This window comes from Scylla paramamosain, chromosome 7 (genome assembly GCF_035594125.1).
Source record: "Scylla paramamosain isolate STU-SP2022 chromosome 7, ASM3559412v1, whole genome shotgun sequence".
NCBI lineage: Eukaryota > Metazoa > Arthropoda > Malacostraca > Decapoda > Portunidae > Scylla > Scylla paramamosain.
Genome location: NC_087157.1, coordinates 26,493,116 through 26,510,615, shown reverse-complemented (window position 1 = coordinate 26,510,615; position 17,500 = coordinate 26,493,116). Strand labels below are relative to the sequence as shown.

The 17,500-nt window shown below is 35.4% G+C and overlaps 2 protein-coding genes across 7 annotated transcripts in view; one reads left to right on the top strand and one right to left on the bottom strand.

Annotated features, from left to right (window-relative positions):
• Positions 1 to 12,763, top strand: part of LOC135102268 (meiotic nuclear division protein 1 homolog) — a 45,901-nt gene extending 33,138 nt beyond the window's left edge. For all 5 annotated transcript variants that reach the window (XM_064007218.1, XM_064007219.1, XM_064007220.1 and 2 more), the window contains 2 exons: positions 1,194 to 1,268; positions 5,774 to 12,763. In XM_064007218.1, coding sequence (XP_063863288.1) covers positions 1,194 to 1,268; positions 5,774 to 6,961 — 1,263 coding nt within the window. In that variant the 3' untranslated portion in view covers positions 6,962 to 12,763. The remainder of the gene's footprint in view (positions 1 to 1,193; positions 1,269 to 5,773) is intronic.
• LOC135102270 (uncharacterized) overlaps positions 7,167 to 17,500 on the bottom strand; it is a 36,183-nt gene continuing 25,849 nt past the window's right edge. Inside the window, exon 4 of one of the 2 annotated variants that reach the window (XM_064007228.1) lies at positions 7,167 to 7,306. In XM_064007228.1, coding sequence (XP_063863298.1) covers positions 7,300 to 7,306 — 7 coding nt within the window. In that variant the 3' untranslated portion in view covers positions 7,167 to 7,299. Of the gene's footprint in view, positions 7,307 to 15,737; positions 16,184 to 17,500 lie in introns of those variants that run through there. The other variant, XM_064007226.1, reaches the window with a different exon arrangement.

The window sequence follows — 17,500 nt, the reverse complement described above, 5'->3', positions numbered from 1 at the left end:
CCCTGAGGAACACCACTGTTAATAAACTTCGGAGAAGAACAGTGACACTCTATCACAGCAGCAACAGAAGGGTCAGAAAGAAAATTTGAGATGGTAACAGTTACAGAGAGAAGAATATAAATTGTTGGAGGGTAGTTTGGAAATGAAAGCTTTGTGCCAGACTCTATTAAAAGCTTTTGATATGCTTAAGTAACAGCAAAAGTTTCCCCAAAATCTCTAAAAGAAGATGAACAGGACTCACTAAGGAAAGCCAGAAGATCACCAGTAGAGTGGCCTTGATGGAACCCATACTGGCAATCAGATAGAAGATTGTGAAGTGATAGATGTTTAAGAATCTTCTTGTTGAGGATAGATTTTTTAAAATTATAGAGGTAGGAAATTAAAGGAATAGGATGGTAGTTTGAGGGATTAGAATGGTCACCCTTTTTAGGAAAAAGCTGAATATAGGCAAATTTCCAGCAAGAAGGAAAGGTAGATGTTGATAGACAGAGTTGAAAGAATTTGATGAGGCAAGGTGCAAGCATGGAGGCACAGTTTCAGAGAACAATAGGAGGGTCTACAAACCTATTGAGGTCTAAGGTCTACAAACCTATTGAGGGTTAAGGCCAGTGAGGACATGGAAAACATCACTGCGAAGGATCTTAGTGGGTAACATGAAGTAGTTGGAGGATGGAGGTTAGTAGGTTTACCAACCAAATTTATATCTTATTCCTTATAGTATTGTGTCATTAAAGTCATATCTTAAATGATGTCATTGAACTTCCCTCTGTAATAGAGATACTTGGCCTAGCAGCAAAGTCTACAGTTGAGTTGGGAGAATAGTGCCTCTGTGTCATTAAAGGCAACAGAAAGGGTAGGAATAAGGAGGCAGGAATCCCTCCTGTATCTTGTAATGAGCAAGCAAATTCTTTCCATTGAGGTATTCTTCATTGTTTATTTTCTTAAAATATGTAAGTTGCTAAAGAAGTGAAACTGTTCTGGTTTGCCTGTGGCACTCCACATGTAGCTTCCAACCTTTATTACAAATTATGTATTTAAATCTTGGTTATTTACAGTGTTAAGAGGGATGAATTAAAGATATTGGTTAAAACTTTTCTGTATGTGGAGTTTACTGAAGAGTGAAAAATTGCATAGTAGATGTGGTCACTTGATCTGAGATTTATGAAAATTACCAGTCAGGATTGATTTTGCAGGAGGAGCCAGCCAGCAACATGGTGCGGCTCAAGGTGCGGTGCCGGTGCATCGTGGTGGTGGTGGTGGTGGCCCAGGTAAGTTCTGGCAGGCAAGCAGCAAGTATAGTAAAAGAAATGGGAAGTATTCTTTCAGGCTATTTCACAAAATATGTGGAACATTCGTGTGCTGATGGTATCATTGGTCATCTGAATATTATAAGGCGTCAAAAAAAAGTACAGTGGTGTCTTAGGTTTGAGTTTAATTTGTTTCAGAGTCACTTGTAACCTGGGAAGCTCATAACAAAAAAAAGAAGAAAGAAAAAAAAAAAAAAAAAATCCCATGTAAAATTGTGGAAATCTTATTCATTCCACACCTCAAAAAATATTAATGAAAAATCTATTGACATGATATAATACGTGTAAACAATTAAAGTAATTTTTCTAAGAAGTAGTGATGTTAAACAATTTAAAAGACAAATAATTGAAATAGACAAATCAAGCAATGCATATCCTTGGAAGTTCAACAACATGTTTGTGTTTTTCTATGATCTCATTTTTACTTCCTTTGGTGATTATGTCCTGAGTCTTTGTACTAGCATTATCCTTAACAGCCAACTTCTTAGGTAACACTGTGGTTTATGTAAATAAAGTAAACTTTACTAAAAACAAAGAACTATTGAAGAGCATAAATGAATGAAGATTTGACAGTGCAACTTTCCTCTATGAGCATACGGTGCTGATGGAGAGTGATTAAGCATGGCCAGGCATCTGTTTGTTTACTTCCTGTTGCCTAGTGGAAAACAAAGGCTGATTCTCGCCTTTTCAAACAGGTGTTCATAATTTGAGTCTTCACTTGTAACCTGAAGCAATTTTTTTTTAAACTTGTAATCAGAGGTGTTACAACACATTCTCTTCAGCAATGATATATTATATGAAGAAATTGTAAATTTTAGTGTTTTTTTTTTTTTTTTTTTTTTGGTTGTGGGCTTTTTTGTAAAACTGACCTAGAATAACTGAATTATGGAATAATGGGTTGGGGAATGCAGCATTTGCATTTCCCAGCGTATTTACTTACTGAGAGAGAGAGAGAGAGAGAGAGAGAGAGAGAGAGAGAGAGAGAGAGAGAGAGAGAGAGAGAGAGAGAGAGAGAGAGTATAGGGGAGCAGTGTAATTTGATATGTAGTGCATCACTTAATAAGAAACCTGGAATCTTGACTGGTGAATTGAGGAAGGGGGATTAGGTGTATTAGCCTGGTGATGAGAATACATAGAGTAAAGTGATACAGACATGTTAAAAGGTTGAAGGAGAGTGACTATAAAAGTTAGTCCCTATCCACACCATACCACATGTAGATCCACATGAGGCAGGTGGTTGTGCTGAAAGTAGATACTGGCGTCCAAACTGCTTCATTGCCAAGGCCAGGAACAGAATATACCAGTCATCTTTGACCACTGACAGTGCTAGGATGGATGCTTACATGCAGCTCATGCAAGAAACTATCCTTTATGTGCTGCAAAAATGTTGCAAACAATGGCTTCTTGATGATCTATTAAAGGGATTCAGTAAATAGCTCTTTTGGTCACAGATGTAAAATCTAACAGACTGAAATATACTTGAGCCTAATCTAGAAAGAATCAAGGCAATCTCAACACTTAACTATCATGTTCTCAATACTTTACTATTCCCAAGATAATGTTACTGACATTGTTTATTCCTCCCAAAACAACTGTTATAGCTGCTCCCCTAAAAAAAAACTGGTAAAACTAATACACACAATCTAATATGACCAGATATAGCTTGTGGCCATAAGCATTAAGGTGAGAGAGTGCCAGTATGCCATCATAGAGTGCAATGAGTGAGACATCCTACATGAATGACTGATGTCTCCATGGCAGGGTTGGAAACCTCCCCCCTTTTTTTAATCCAACCCATTGGGTTTATATATATATATATATATATATATATATATATATATATATATATATATATATATATATATATATATATATATATATATATATATATATATATATATATATAATTTTTTTTTATTTTATTTTTGGAGGTTTTATTTTCTTGTTTATTTTTCATATTTATATGCAAATCGGTTTAAATAAGCAATTAAAAAGTAATCTAGAGTGAGTTTCTCTCTCTCTCTCTCTCTCTCTCTCTCTCTCTCTCTCTCTCTCTCTCTCGTGTAGGAGGGAGATCAGCCAAGAGCAGCAGAAATATAACAGAAAATAAGACCCACTGAGGTACCACTCCCTGAACAGAGTTGAAAGCAGGATAAGTGTCTTGAAACCTCCCTCTTGAAAAAGTTCAAATCCTTGGAAGGAACAAATACAGAATCAGGCAGAGTTCCAGAGTTTACCAGAGAAAGGGATGAATGACTGAGAATATTGGTTAACTCTTGCATTAGAAAGGTTGACAGAATAGGGGTGAGAGAAAGAAGAAAGTCTAGTGCAGTGAGGCCATGGGAGGAGGTGAGGCATGCAGTTAGCAAGATCAGAAGAGCAGTAGGCATGAAGATAGAGGTAGAAGATAGGAAGAGATGTAATGTTGAGGCAATGAGAGAGAAGCTGAAGACAGACAGACAGAGGAGAGGAGTTGATAAGACAAAAAACTTTTAATTCTACCCTGTCTAAAAGAATGGTATGAGTGGACCTCCCCATACATGTGAAGCATACTCCATGCATGGACAGATAAAGCTGCTGTACAGAGTTAGCAGCTGAAAAGGTGAGAAAAACTGGTGGAGACAACTAACAATGCCTAACTTCACAGAAGCTGTTTTAGCTTGAGATGAGATGGGAAGTTTCCAGTTTATATTTTAAGTAAAGGACAGACCGGGAATGTTCATTGTAGAAGAAGGGGACAGTTGAATGTAATTGAAGAAGAGGGAATAGTTGCCTGGAAGATTGTGTTGAGTTGATAGATGGAGGAATTGAGTTTTTGAGGCAATGAACAATGCTAAGTTTGCTCTGCCCCAATCAGGAACTTTAGAGAGATCAGAAGTTAGGGGTTCTTTGGCTTCCCTGTAAGAATTGTTTGCTTCCTGAAGGGTTGGATATCTACAAAAAAAAAAAAAAAAAAAAAAAAAAAAAACGTGGAAAAGTGCAGAGTGTATCATTAGCGTAGAAGTGGATAGGACAAGAAGTTTGCTTTAGATCATTGATGAATAATAGGAAGAGAGTGGGTGACAGGACAGATTTAGAAAAGTGACTGTGTACCACAGCATCAATAGAATGGTCAGAAAGGAAACTTGAGATGTAATTACAGAGAGAAGAATAGAAGCTGTAGGAGGGTAGTTTGGAAATAAAAGCTTTTGTGCCACACTATTAAAAGCTTTTAATATGCCTAAGGCAACAACAAAAGTTTCAACATCTCTAAAAGAGAATGATCAAGACTCAGTAAGGCAAGCCAGATGGTCACCAGTAGAGTGGCCTTAATGGAACCCATACTGGCAATCAGATATGTCGTGAAGTGATATACGTTTAAGAATCTTCCTGTTGAGGGTATATTAAAAACTTTAGAGAGGCAGGAAATAAAAGCAATAGGACGGTAGTCTGAGGGATTAGAATGGTCACCCTTTTTAGAAGAGACCCCGTAAGGACCATAAGCCTTCCGAGGGTTTATGCCAGCGAGGGCATGGAAAACATCACTGTGTAGGATTTTAATGGGTAGCATGAAGTAGTCAGATGGTGGGAGAGAGGGAGGAACAAGCCCTGAAGCATCCAAGGTAGTGTTTTTTAGCAAAGGTTTGAGTGAAGAGTTTAGCTTTAGAAATAGATGAGATGGCACATCAGGTTGAAATAAAGAAGGGAAAGATAAGGAAGTAAAGTTATTGGAGATGTTATTGGGTAGGTGCCAGAAGTCATGAGGGGAGTTAGATTTTGAAAAATTTTGACACTTTATATTAATGAAGAGCAGACACTTGTTTAGGTCATGCTGATACAGGTTTGTCCGGTTGGACAAAGCCTGTTAACTTGTACTATACAGGAAATGAACAGGCCAGGCATGACTACTTTTACATTTTATATGTATATGTACATATATAAACCTTATTTATCAATATGATATGGAAATAAATTTTGATATATATATATATATATATATATATATATATATATATATATATATATATATATATATATATATATATATATATATATATAATTTTTATTTATTTTTTATTTATTTATTTTTTTTTTATGCCAAACCTGACTCCATGGCCATGAATCTGGATAGCAAAAATACATCTGAACAGCATATCCTTGCCTTTGAACACCACCACTCACAACATGCCATATGATCCTTGGTGTGGATTGGGCCTTGAAGGTTTGAAAGGAAGGTATAGATTTTAGAGACAGACTCAAAAAAAGCTTAGTGTCATAAGACTTCTGAGATTTATGCTTGTATAGGGAAGATGCTATAGTGAACAAGACTGACATAAGCAGGCAGGCATGTATGAAAGCTATACAATATGACGATAAGGATAACAAGGAAATCTTTTATCATCTTACAGGAATCTAAGTTTAATTTTGCTTGCTTGTTAGCTATACATTTCTTCTAGCTTTCCATACTGATATATTTTGTGTTGCAGATTTTTGTAGTGCTATGGTTCTTTTCACAACCTCTGGATCCCCCACAACAATTCCTGCAGAGATTGTCTAGTGAAGGTGGACAGAGCATCCTACATTTGAAGGACCAGCCAGCATACTATTATTATGCCTCATTTGGAAAGGAATTGTGTGTCAGAGAGGGCACTGTGGTGGATGAAAGCTCAGAGACTCACTGTGTCTGCCACACTGGATGGCTAGGACGAAGGTGTGGCATCCCAGCTTTATTACAAAGTTCCCCATGGATACATGACCCTGAGATGATTAACAACCTGCAACTCAGGAGAAGAGTGAAGCGTGTTATACTGTTACTGCCACTGTCCCATGAGTTTGATATCTTTGAGGCAAATGTGAATGGACTTAGAGATTTGGTAGATGTTTTCATTATAGGGGAGAGAAAGTTGAACAGTAAAGCTTCCCATCCTCTTCTCAAGAAACTAAAAAATGGTTGGCTTGGAGATCATCAAGACAAATTTATTTATGTACCTGCTAGGGAAAGCTACCTAATGAATTCCTCCCATATCCAAGGGATTGTTCATGATGGTTTGCGTCTGCTTAGTGACATCCGCCCTGATGATCTCCTCATCTTAACAAGTGGTGAGGAGATAATAGCTCGTGATGTGTTGGTCTTCCTAAAGCTGTTTCAAGGCTACCCACTTCCAATCAGATGCCAATTCAAACACTACATATATGGATTCTTTTGGAGGGTAGAAAACAATAGAAATGGCACAAACATACCTCAGATATGTATCTTGTCTGTAAAATTTTTTGCCAATGCTTTCCAGTACCAGATGTCAGAGTTACAGGATGGGAACATATCTAAGGAAAGCAGGGATTTTCTTAACACTAAAGACCAACCAGTTCAAGAATGGACAATTCCTGAGGTGGGTTGGAAGTGCCATCTTTGTATATCTGCTCAGAACATGTTTGAAAAATTTATAAACTTGCCTCAGGGTCTAAGGCCAAAATGGTTCTTAGACTCACCCTCCAGTATGTTGCCTTTCATTCAGAGACTTGTAAAGTTTGGTCAGGATGAAAATCTTAACCCAGTTGGAAGTGCGAATCTCCCTAGAAAGGACACCTTACCACCTTTCATGTGGCAAAATCATGATCGTTTTAGTTACTTAATGGTGAACCCATATGAGACTATGTCCATCCATAATATTATTTAGTGCCTTCTTGGTATTCTCGTTTATATTTAATGGAGAAATGAGGGCAACCAACAAAACAACAAAGTAAAAATTGCTCATTAGCAACTTGAGATGCAAATTGAATATTGTTTATTTTGATAGTACACTTACAAATATTTCTATAGGTAATTCCATAGCTAATAAATTCAAACTGGCTTATGGGAAACCCTCTTTCTTCAGTCTATAAACTGAGAATATCATTGTTATATGTGAGGAATTTTATTAATATATATTCATGTTATAAGTGCAGTCTATAATTTTTGTGCTTGAGAACACAAGCAAAAGCTTCCTGTTGTACGAGGTTACCAGATGCAAGAAGATCATGATCTGAAAGACAGGATATTAGAATTACAATTTCATGAACACTGTGTTTGACGATTTATGCAATGCTTGGAATGGTATATGTATGTGCATTCAGTTATCCTGAGATAAATCTTTCACCATATGTGCTGAGAATCTCAAAGAAGCAATATCTGTTTAAAGAGTATACATTATATCAAGAATAAACCAAAAGATGAAATCCTCCACTCATGTCAGGCATAGGAACTCACAAGCTAGGCTGCTGCTAGACTACCATGAATGTAATGTACTGTTATGTAGGCATATGGTTTGTCATCTGATAGTTGAGCAAGTTACCATATTCTTATAAAATGTCAACTCAGCTTTGAAACTAATGGTACTGAATCCTTTTGATAAATATTGTTAATTTATTGATACATCATGTAATCCAGTGATTCTGATGGGTTAATCTTTGTAAGAGAGAGGGAATGGTTCCCTGGCATGAAATCAAAACCAAAAACAGCCTTGACATTCATGTGTTTGCATTTATAGTTTCTTACTGCTTTCAAATATATATGGTTTGATCATTGTAATTCTGCTTGGTGCATCTGGATATGATAGTTCCTGATAAAGTTGTAGTTCACAAAACGTAAGGCAATGTCAAACGTAAGTAGTACTATAATGAAGCTGTGATTTGATGTAGATTCAGCATGCCTTACCCAGTTTTATTTGAAATTTGTTAGAGCCCATTTCCCAGATAATGTAACTGAAAATTCACTGTTTATGGTTCTTTTAATCAAGGCTTTTTGTAACAGTACACTTGGCAACTTATGAGACAAAGCTAAAAATAATTTACTGTCATTTTTCAACAATATTGGATCTTGCTAGAAGTTTTGGTCCCAGATTTTGGATGTATGTGTATATTTTTATAACATATTGGTCTAGTTATATATCATTAAGTAACTCCAATGTCTTCCAATGTGTGGTTTGAAAATATAAGCTAGTTATGCTAAACAATTGCAGAATACTGTTGATCATTCTCAAATTCTATTGCAGATCTACCACAGTCATCATATATCATAATATTTCATGGCCTTGTTTTCTTCCTGTGCCATTAATAGTAGGCCTTTATAGTTACATGAAATGTTAAAGAAATGAAAAATAGTCCTAGAGCTTAGAATCAAATAACATTACCACCAATTCATACTAAGTTAATGTGCATGTAATGAAAAGGGTGAGACTGGTATATAGATGGTGTCATTTTAGGTAATTTATTTTCCCTGAATAAGTTTTGCCATTCTTGCTATAACACCTTAGAATATAGTTATTTCCCCTCCCCTCATTCTGTCTTTTTAGTTATGTCATATATCCAAGGCACGTTTATATAGTTTTTCTTCAGTTAAAATTTTCTTCTCTATCTATCAGTATTAATGCTCAAGAGCACATCTTGAGGACATCATATGATTATTCTTTTTAAAGTGTGTGCCTAGGGTTTGTTCAATATCTAAGCACTAGTATTTTTTATATTACACTGAAGATCTCAGAAAAAAAGTCAATTATAAATAGGTAGTGAATGTATAACACTTTTATTAAGTCAATTAATTACATACAAATCTATCCCATTGACATAGAGGTATACCAATGATCTACCAGCAACTGATGGCCAGGTCCCTCCTTTAATCTGAATGAAATTGACCTTCAAATTCTTGCAACTGCCTTGGTAGCTTACAGGGTTGCTACAAATAATTTCACATTGCACTTGCATATGTAAATAAACCATAACTTGAAACTAAATTTAAATCTTTAATATGTTTGTTATAGGGCACTTGTGTATAGGCAAATCATGATCTAATGTTCAGTTACCAGTTTTCCAAGTTGTGAATGAAAACCCAACACTGCTCCATAACAAATGAGTATGCTTAATCACTCATGTGATGTCAGGGTCACTTCTCAGTGGTTTTGTGGCTTCAGTGTGGTGTTTTCTAATATGTTGCAATATATTAGAAAAATGCCACTATTGAAATCACAAAACTGCTAAGAACTGATCCTGACATCATGATAAGATCATATGAAGCAGTTACGTATGTGTCCTTGTGTATATGTGAACATACATACAAACACACACCAGCCCAAGTCTGTTGCTGCATTATTATTATTATTATTATTATTAATATTACATGATGTCTGGCACAGCAAAACAGTCAATCAAGTATGACCGTAGAATCAAGGTAAATCAATTGTGTTAACTGTTATCTGTTCTAATAAACACATAGACCTTTTATTAAAAAAAAAATAATAATAATTAATGCTAATGTATGTGATAATCAATTTGCCACTAATACTTATTGGTCATGGGTAAAGCTCACAAAATGTGAAGATATACAATGTTATTGTAGGTAGTATCAAACATTTCTGCTGGTTACTATGGCATATTTGAGGTGAATCCTTAAGTGATCCATCACACAAAGAAACCCTGGTTATCTGCTTCCCGTGAGGAAATGCAATTTGTTTGAGTTGCAGTACACAAGCTTGTCATGTACTCTATTGTTTATACTACAATAGTTTCATTGTATGGATGGTTTGCTCTGTTTTGTGATTTATATGCTCTGTTACAGAAAATAGTATATTCTCATTCTATAACAGACAAGGAGATGATGCAGCTCAGTGATTATTGTTAGTAGCCAAGTAAGCTACAGTGATACATTCTCCTTTGATAAATTTTTCTAATACTACATATATTTTCTCCATAAATACCATTAACAGTCTTTGTAGTGGGAGCTTCTTCCAGTAATGAAAACCTGCTTAAAAAACTATATTTCTTCCATAATGCCATTAACAGCCTTTGTTGTGGGAGCTTCTGGTTCCAGTAGTAATGGTAACCCTGTACTTCCAATAACAAAGTTGTAACATGAAGATGATCTTAGGGCATTTATTGTTGTTTATATTAGTCATTTGATCAATCACCTGCAATACTTAAAAAGTGACAGTGTGACTTCATTGGGCTTGGTAAATACAAGGCTGGCAAAAATTATTAAGCAGTGCCTAATGAAGTAGGAATGTGCCCATGCCTGATTCTAGATGGTCTCACTCTTCATAAAGGTGGAAAACTGTGTTATCACAGATACCTAGTGGCCAGAGAAAAATGGGACCAACAGTTATATCTTTGCCACAAGGATTTTTTTTATTAATTTATTTTTCTAAAAATATTGGAGACAGTCAAATGACCATACTGAAACTTCATTATATTATTTATATCTTTTTGAATTATTCATGGCTTTATTAAAAGAAGACACTACTGGTCCACTGCACACAAAGTTTGTATTTTCATGTTAGTGCCTAAGATTTTGTGTGATTTATTCAGGAAGTTTCTTATACCAAGGATTAGTATCAATCTTAGAAATTTGTATGGTATTGATAGTGTTGTGCTATTATGTTAGCAAACTTGTTTAGTAATTTCACAGCATAATCAAGATTGCTGTCTTGCAATGCCAGCTTACAGTATGAAAAAATATCTGGAAAAAAATAATAAATAAATAAAATAAACCCAGGATAAACTTAGTAATGTGGTTTCTAAAGCAAGTATAACAATTTTTTATCCCAAATTTATGTATCATGTTAGCAATCAAGTGATCTTGCATCCCATGCAAGCAGAGGGGATGAAACACTAAAACTTTCTTGACTCATAAATGTTCCATTTATTGTTGTAGCAAGTCATTTTAATACTTCAGGAAGGATTCTACTAAGCTCAGTAATGGAGAAGATTCATATCTTGGCTTTGGTTATAGTATTTTTTGTATCAAATTGGACAATATCTAAGTAAACAGTGATTTCCATGCCTAAAGAGGCAGCAGCAATTTATTTTTTTCTCAAAAAAGAAAGGAGAAACCTACTAGCCATAGAAAGATTAGCAAGGATTCAGGCACCAGATTTTTAAATGAGAAATCCAAGAAAGAGTACAGCATTTCAAGATAACATCATGCAGAGCTGCCAGAAAACTTGCAATCTTTAACAGTATGCAAGAAATGTCTCATATCCAGCAAGATATACAAAGCCTGGACAGTACTGAAGAAAGACCATGCAGAACAACAGAAATATGTTGAAGTGCATCAATTAATTCAAAATGTGGTAAGATGTTATAGCCCATTATAATTACGAAAGTAGATTTCTGTGAAGCCACTTCCTCCTTGCTAGATTGGCTCTGTCCCTTTTCATCTGAGTAGCTGTTGACCATACAGAAGTATTCCATGAGTTACATGATTGAAAACACTTGTAATTTCATTGTATGACAGTATTCTGGTTCACTCAATAAGATTTATTAAGAAATGTACAATTTGCTGTTAGGCACTGAGGGATGGTGGGCCATTCATAACACCCAACATGTCAAACCTATAGAAACTGATTTAAGGTCCTGCTCAAATGAGGTGATTTCACTCATGTTTTCAATTGTGTGAGTGCAAGGTCAGTGAAACTGTATGGGAATGTTTACATGTAGTTGCTTGTTGCTGGAGCAAATGCATGATTTGAGATATCCCCTGCACTTGTGCAGTTTCTCAGCAACTTGATGTGCATGTGTTTGTATGGAGTCATACATATAAGAAGACAAATGCTGTGCTTTCATGATGACATGGCATCTCATTGGCTGGTGAGAGAAGCATGTTAGCCAGTCCCCTGTGGGTACTCCATGTGGAGAGTGGAAATGGAGGAGTCTGTTGAAGTTGAATGACCAGGAGTGTGACCTCATTATGGTGCTTGTTGAAAATATGTCATCTTGAACTTGTGCAAGTAGGTTGTCAAATTACTCAATTAACATTCATAGGTAGCTGAAAAATTTGGAGTTTAAGTTCTCACAACCTCAGATACAATGTTGTAACATGTCTAGCCAAGGGGAGTGGCTTCTCAGTACAAATTTACTCTTGTGATTTGAAGTGACTGTTATAGATTCTTTTCAAGATTAATACCATTAAGACTATAATTAGAATTATGACAGAGTGCATTTAGTGAAGAGAAGGTATAGAGAGGCTTATTAAAATTAACAGGCAGTGTTAACTTTCATGTCTAAATAGATCATGATGTTCAAGTTATGTCTCCCTGCCATTTCATGCATATATGTCATGTCACAAAGACAAGCACTGACTGAATAACTCATTCAATTAAAAATCCTCGAGATCTTTAAAACACATGCTGAGAATCAAGAAAACTTGGGAAGTCTTGACACATCTTAATGAAAAATTAGATTTGAAACATGAATCTGGACTAAAATTTGAAAAACTGTCAGATAGGATGCCAAATTGAGCAGTATTTTTTTAAGCATACAAATAAGACTAAATATTTCAAGTTAATCATGGAATTTGCATAAATTTTTTTAATTATGATCAGTAATAATGCTTGTAAAATGACAAACAATTTTTTTTTGTCAGATATTATATCTATGTAGAGGTGCTACACCCTAGTGGTAACTGGTTGTATATTTTGAGTACTACTTGGGGATAAATCCTATATAATTTTTGTAGTATATTTATCACCTAGCCCAACAAGTTCCTAAAGCTCGTTGTTAATATTGAATTTCATACATCCTCCTAACAACCTTTATGATGGAGAGGCTTTGATAAACAAGTGTTACTAAGCATAAATTCTCCTTGGCTCCAACTTATGATGGGGTTACATTGAAATAAAGACACTATTAAAAAAAAAATAAATAAATAAAAAATTAAAAAATAAAGTGAATCACAATAAATGATTAAGGTTAATATATAAAGAAGTTTTAGGCAGTTAAATATATCATGTAAGCAAATCATGTTTTTCCCTTTTTTTTCATTCAAAACTCACATTTCATACTTAATGCAGTGTTTGGTTCAGGTTGAATGCATGTATGTGGCTTGGCTAAAATGAATGACATGTTTTTTCACAAAGACATCTGTTAAAAGACAGCACAGCTTTGAAACTCAATAGTCTTTGCATGTCTTGAAAAGCCTAATTATGGATTACTTGGGATTTGCTACAAATAATGCATATGAATTGAGTTAATGCATACTGAGGAAGCAAGAGGGATCAATTAATAATTTTGAAACTGAAAAATAGGGAGGCAGGATAAAAGGGTGAATATTGAGAGGAATGCTAGTTTGATAGAAGTATGAAGAACAAATAAGGATGATTGAAGTTACATTTAAATATCTTGTCACTTTGGTTAAGACCAGATGAGGATGGACATATGTTTGCTAATATTTTGTTTAAAAGAAAAGTTCATATTCACTCAGCTTGTGTGCCTTGTGATCATTTATTGCTGCAAGCTTCATGCATTACATAAGTGCTAGTCTTCTGGGTATAATTTTATTTATTTTTTATTTTCACTAGTATTGTAGAAAATGAGTGGATTGTATTGTTCTATACAATACATATTAGTTTCAGGTGGATCTAGCAGAACAGAATTTAGTTTCTTGTATAAAGGCAGGAAAGGATAAACATCAGGGTCTTCCTTTGCCACACTGACTACTTTTCTGAAGGGATGCTTCTAAATGTATGTACATTACACAACTGGTAAAGAAAATTCCTTTAAGGGGGATGTCAACCTGATGTAAAGATGTATCTATTATGGTTGTTATCTGATCATGAGGAGGGGGATCAGAATATTTAATTTATATATTTTCTTAGTGTGAGCTCTCTGCCTTGATAGTCTATATTCTTGCTTATTTGCAAGCTCTGGTTTGTAAACATACCATGGGCTAAAGAGAGAGAGGGGTAAACATTATGGTTGGCATAGGCCAAACTTGTCTTGAAATCACATCCTCCCCATCTACTCAGTGTTTTTGCCACTTCCATAAGTTTTTATATACAAGATATTTTCTGTCATTTTATCAGTTAGCTGTGCCAAAAGCTGATAAAAAAAAAAAAAAAAAAAAAAAAAAAAAAAAAAAATATATATATATATATATATATATATATATATATATATATATATATATATATATATATATATATATATATATATATATATATATATATATATATATATATATATATAAGTAGGAAAACTGAATAATACCAGTGTCAATTCTCAGAAAATACGTGAAACCAATTTTAAAGCATTTATGTAAACTCATCCATATAACTGGTGGCAATGTTGATAGCTATATGGATCAGTTTATGCAGTCATATATGTTTCTTTGTTTCCACAACTTTTCTGAAGGGTTAAAGCTTTAATATTTGTATTGTTTTCCTACTTGGAGAAGATAGAATATTTACTTTCCTCATGGCTAATTGATAATGATTGAAAATATCTGGCAAGAACATTGAGTGCACCAATCTGCTGCTGCATAAAAAGGAAGAGGTGTGGTTTCTTGATGAACTTCAGGTGTGGTTAATATAACACTTGTGTATTTTTACATTTGCTGGATGAATATTGTGATGAGATGTTTTCAGAAAGAGACAGACTCTTGTCAGATAAGTATGAAACTGGAGTAGAAGTGAATGAGGATAAATAGCATTGTTTGAGAAGGCAGACCAATTCTATACCCCTTCTGCAAAATGTGTACAGATACTCCCTACTTAGGAGGAACATTTTCTTTCATTTTCTTCTTTCACATTAAATTAACATATTGTGTACATTAATCTGCACTGGTGTGAGGGAGTAAAGTAGCATCAAACATCGTGAGATCAGGTGCCAAATTACAAACTGCTGTAATATTTGACTTCTCTAACTTCCGTTTGCAGATTGGTTTATGGGTTATGACATAAAACGCTGCACCATCCTACTGTATCTCAAACTTGGTACTTCAATATTTCCCTCACAGCAATGCAGACTAATATGCAGTATTTGATATTCTTGTTTATTTCATAATAAGGAGGAAACTGAGGAAGAAAAGTAAGTTTTCAAGGCAGAGAATATTTGTACACATTTTGTAGAATGGCTATATGTATATCTAGGCCTACATATTGCTGTGGAAAGAGAAATAGATGTTGAGATCAAATTTAGGTAAATAAAGCTATTTAGAATGAAGGGGAAAGTGAAGAGCTTTTTTTGTAAATCATATTGTGAATGCTAAAAGAAAAAAAAAATATTTGCAGGTGTAATAGTGAAACCAAAGATGACCTTAAATGTAATGGATGATATATCTGAGAAACTTGTACAGTAGCACATCTAGATCAAATTTTAAAAAATGGTGAAAAGAAAAACTGGAGTTGGGAGAGTTAATGGACAGTAATAAACAGAGCTGACTGACTGGTTATGATAAGTGAAAGGCTAAGAGAAACAATCAGGAAAGTGATGGAGTGATGAATGAAGAGAACATTAGATATTGGAGCAATGTCTGTCAGGTAAAGGAATGTTTAAGACTGAATGGAAAGCATTGTGAATACAGAAATGGAGTATGCTGTGGAAACTGATATCACAATGGTCCTGTGCCCTGGATTAAGGGATATCATCCACCACAGGCTCAAAGGATAATGAGATGGAAATGACCATGCAGCTGTAACTTATGTCCCCACCTTTACTTCTACACCAGATGATGCAGGCAAACCTGTAAAAGCCCTTACAGCTGTACCTCATTTCTGCCCTTTACTTCTACACCAGATGATGCAAGCAAACCTGTAAAAGCCTTTACAGATGTACCTCATTTCTGCCCTTTACTTCTACACCAGATGATGCAAGCAAACCTGTAAAAGCCCTTACAGCTGTACCTCATTTCTCCCCTTTACTTCTACACCAGATGATGCAAGCAAACCTTTAAAAGCCCTCATAGCTGTACCTCATTTCTGCATTCATGAATGCCTTCCATTCAGCCTTATGTAGAATTAGTTTTGCTCTACAAACCTTGCTTAGATGGTATAGCAGAAGTAAACCACTTCTACTTTTCAAGCCTCGCTATGTTTGCACAATTGACATGTGCAAGTGTGGTCAGTAAAGATATGTCTTCTCTCCCACCTGAGGAGCTAAGATGGACAGAAATTAAGTCAAAGAAATGTGCATCTTACTTGAGAAATTCAGGACTGGCAGACATAGGGCTTTGGAGAGAGGTTAGAGCTCATGATTGCCCAGTGTAAGGGTGAGGTAGACACCTTTCATACCTTGCATCTCATTGTATTGCCCAAAGACAGCAACTGCTTGCTCATCTGTGAAGAATCCTTGTTGAAGAACCAGACATCTGTTTCTATGCTCAGCCTCTCAGTGCTGTTGTCAGTAATGATAGCACTAAACTAGTGAGGAGTGTATATGTGTATATACCTATTAAGTGTGTGTGTGTGTGTATTTACCTAGTTGTGCTTTATGGGAAAAGAACTATGCTCGTGCTGTCCCATCTCCATATCTTTTAATATCCAACTTAGCCTTGAATTCATGTATACTTTCTGCATTTACTATCTCCTTATCCAGACTGTTCCATACATCAATACTTTATGGGAAACTATACTTTTTGTCATCTCTTCTACAAGCACTCCTCTTCAGCCTCTTTCCATGTCCTCTAGTGTCCCATGTATCCCAGACCATTAAGTCGCTCTGGTCCACCTCCTCTACTCCCTCATATGCTTTATATATTGCAATCAAGTTTCCCCTTTCTCTCCTCTTTTCCAACGTTGGTAGATGTATCCTTGCCAGTCTCTCTTCATATGACAAATCTCTGATACTTGGTACCATCTTCATAGCTGCTCTCTGAACTCTCTCCAACTTCCTTGTATCCTTTTTCTTGTATGGCAACCACACTACTGCTGCATATTCTAGTCTAGGTCTTATCAGCAACACGATCATCTTCCTGACCATCTCTTCATCCATATATGCAAAGGCCTGCCTTATTCTTCTCAACAAGTTATAGGTTTCTCCTGTAATTTTGCTAAGGTGTCTCTCTGGGGTCAGGGTCCCAGTCACTGTAACACTGAGATCCTTTTCCTCTTCTACTCCACTCAACCTTACACCATTCAACACAGTTTCTTTTTACTCTTCTTGTACTTTTTCCAAATTCTATTACTTTACACTTCTTTAAATTAAATTTTATTTCCCATCTATAACTCCACTCTGATATCTTGTTCAGGTCTTCTTGTAACGTTCCACAGTCCTCTGCACTCTCAACTTTCTTCAGCAACTTTGCATCATCCACAAAAAAGGCTCATGTAGCTGTTCACACTCTCCGTCATATCATTTATATAAACTGCAAACATGATTGGTGCAAGTACTGAGGCTTGGGGTACTCCACTTACGACTTCTCTCCATGATGATTTTTGGTCTTTTACCACTGTTCTCATTTCTCTGTTTGTCAA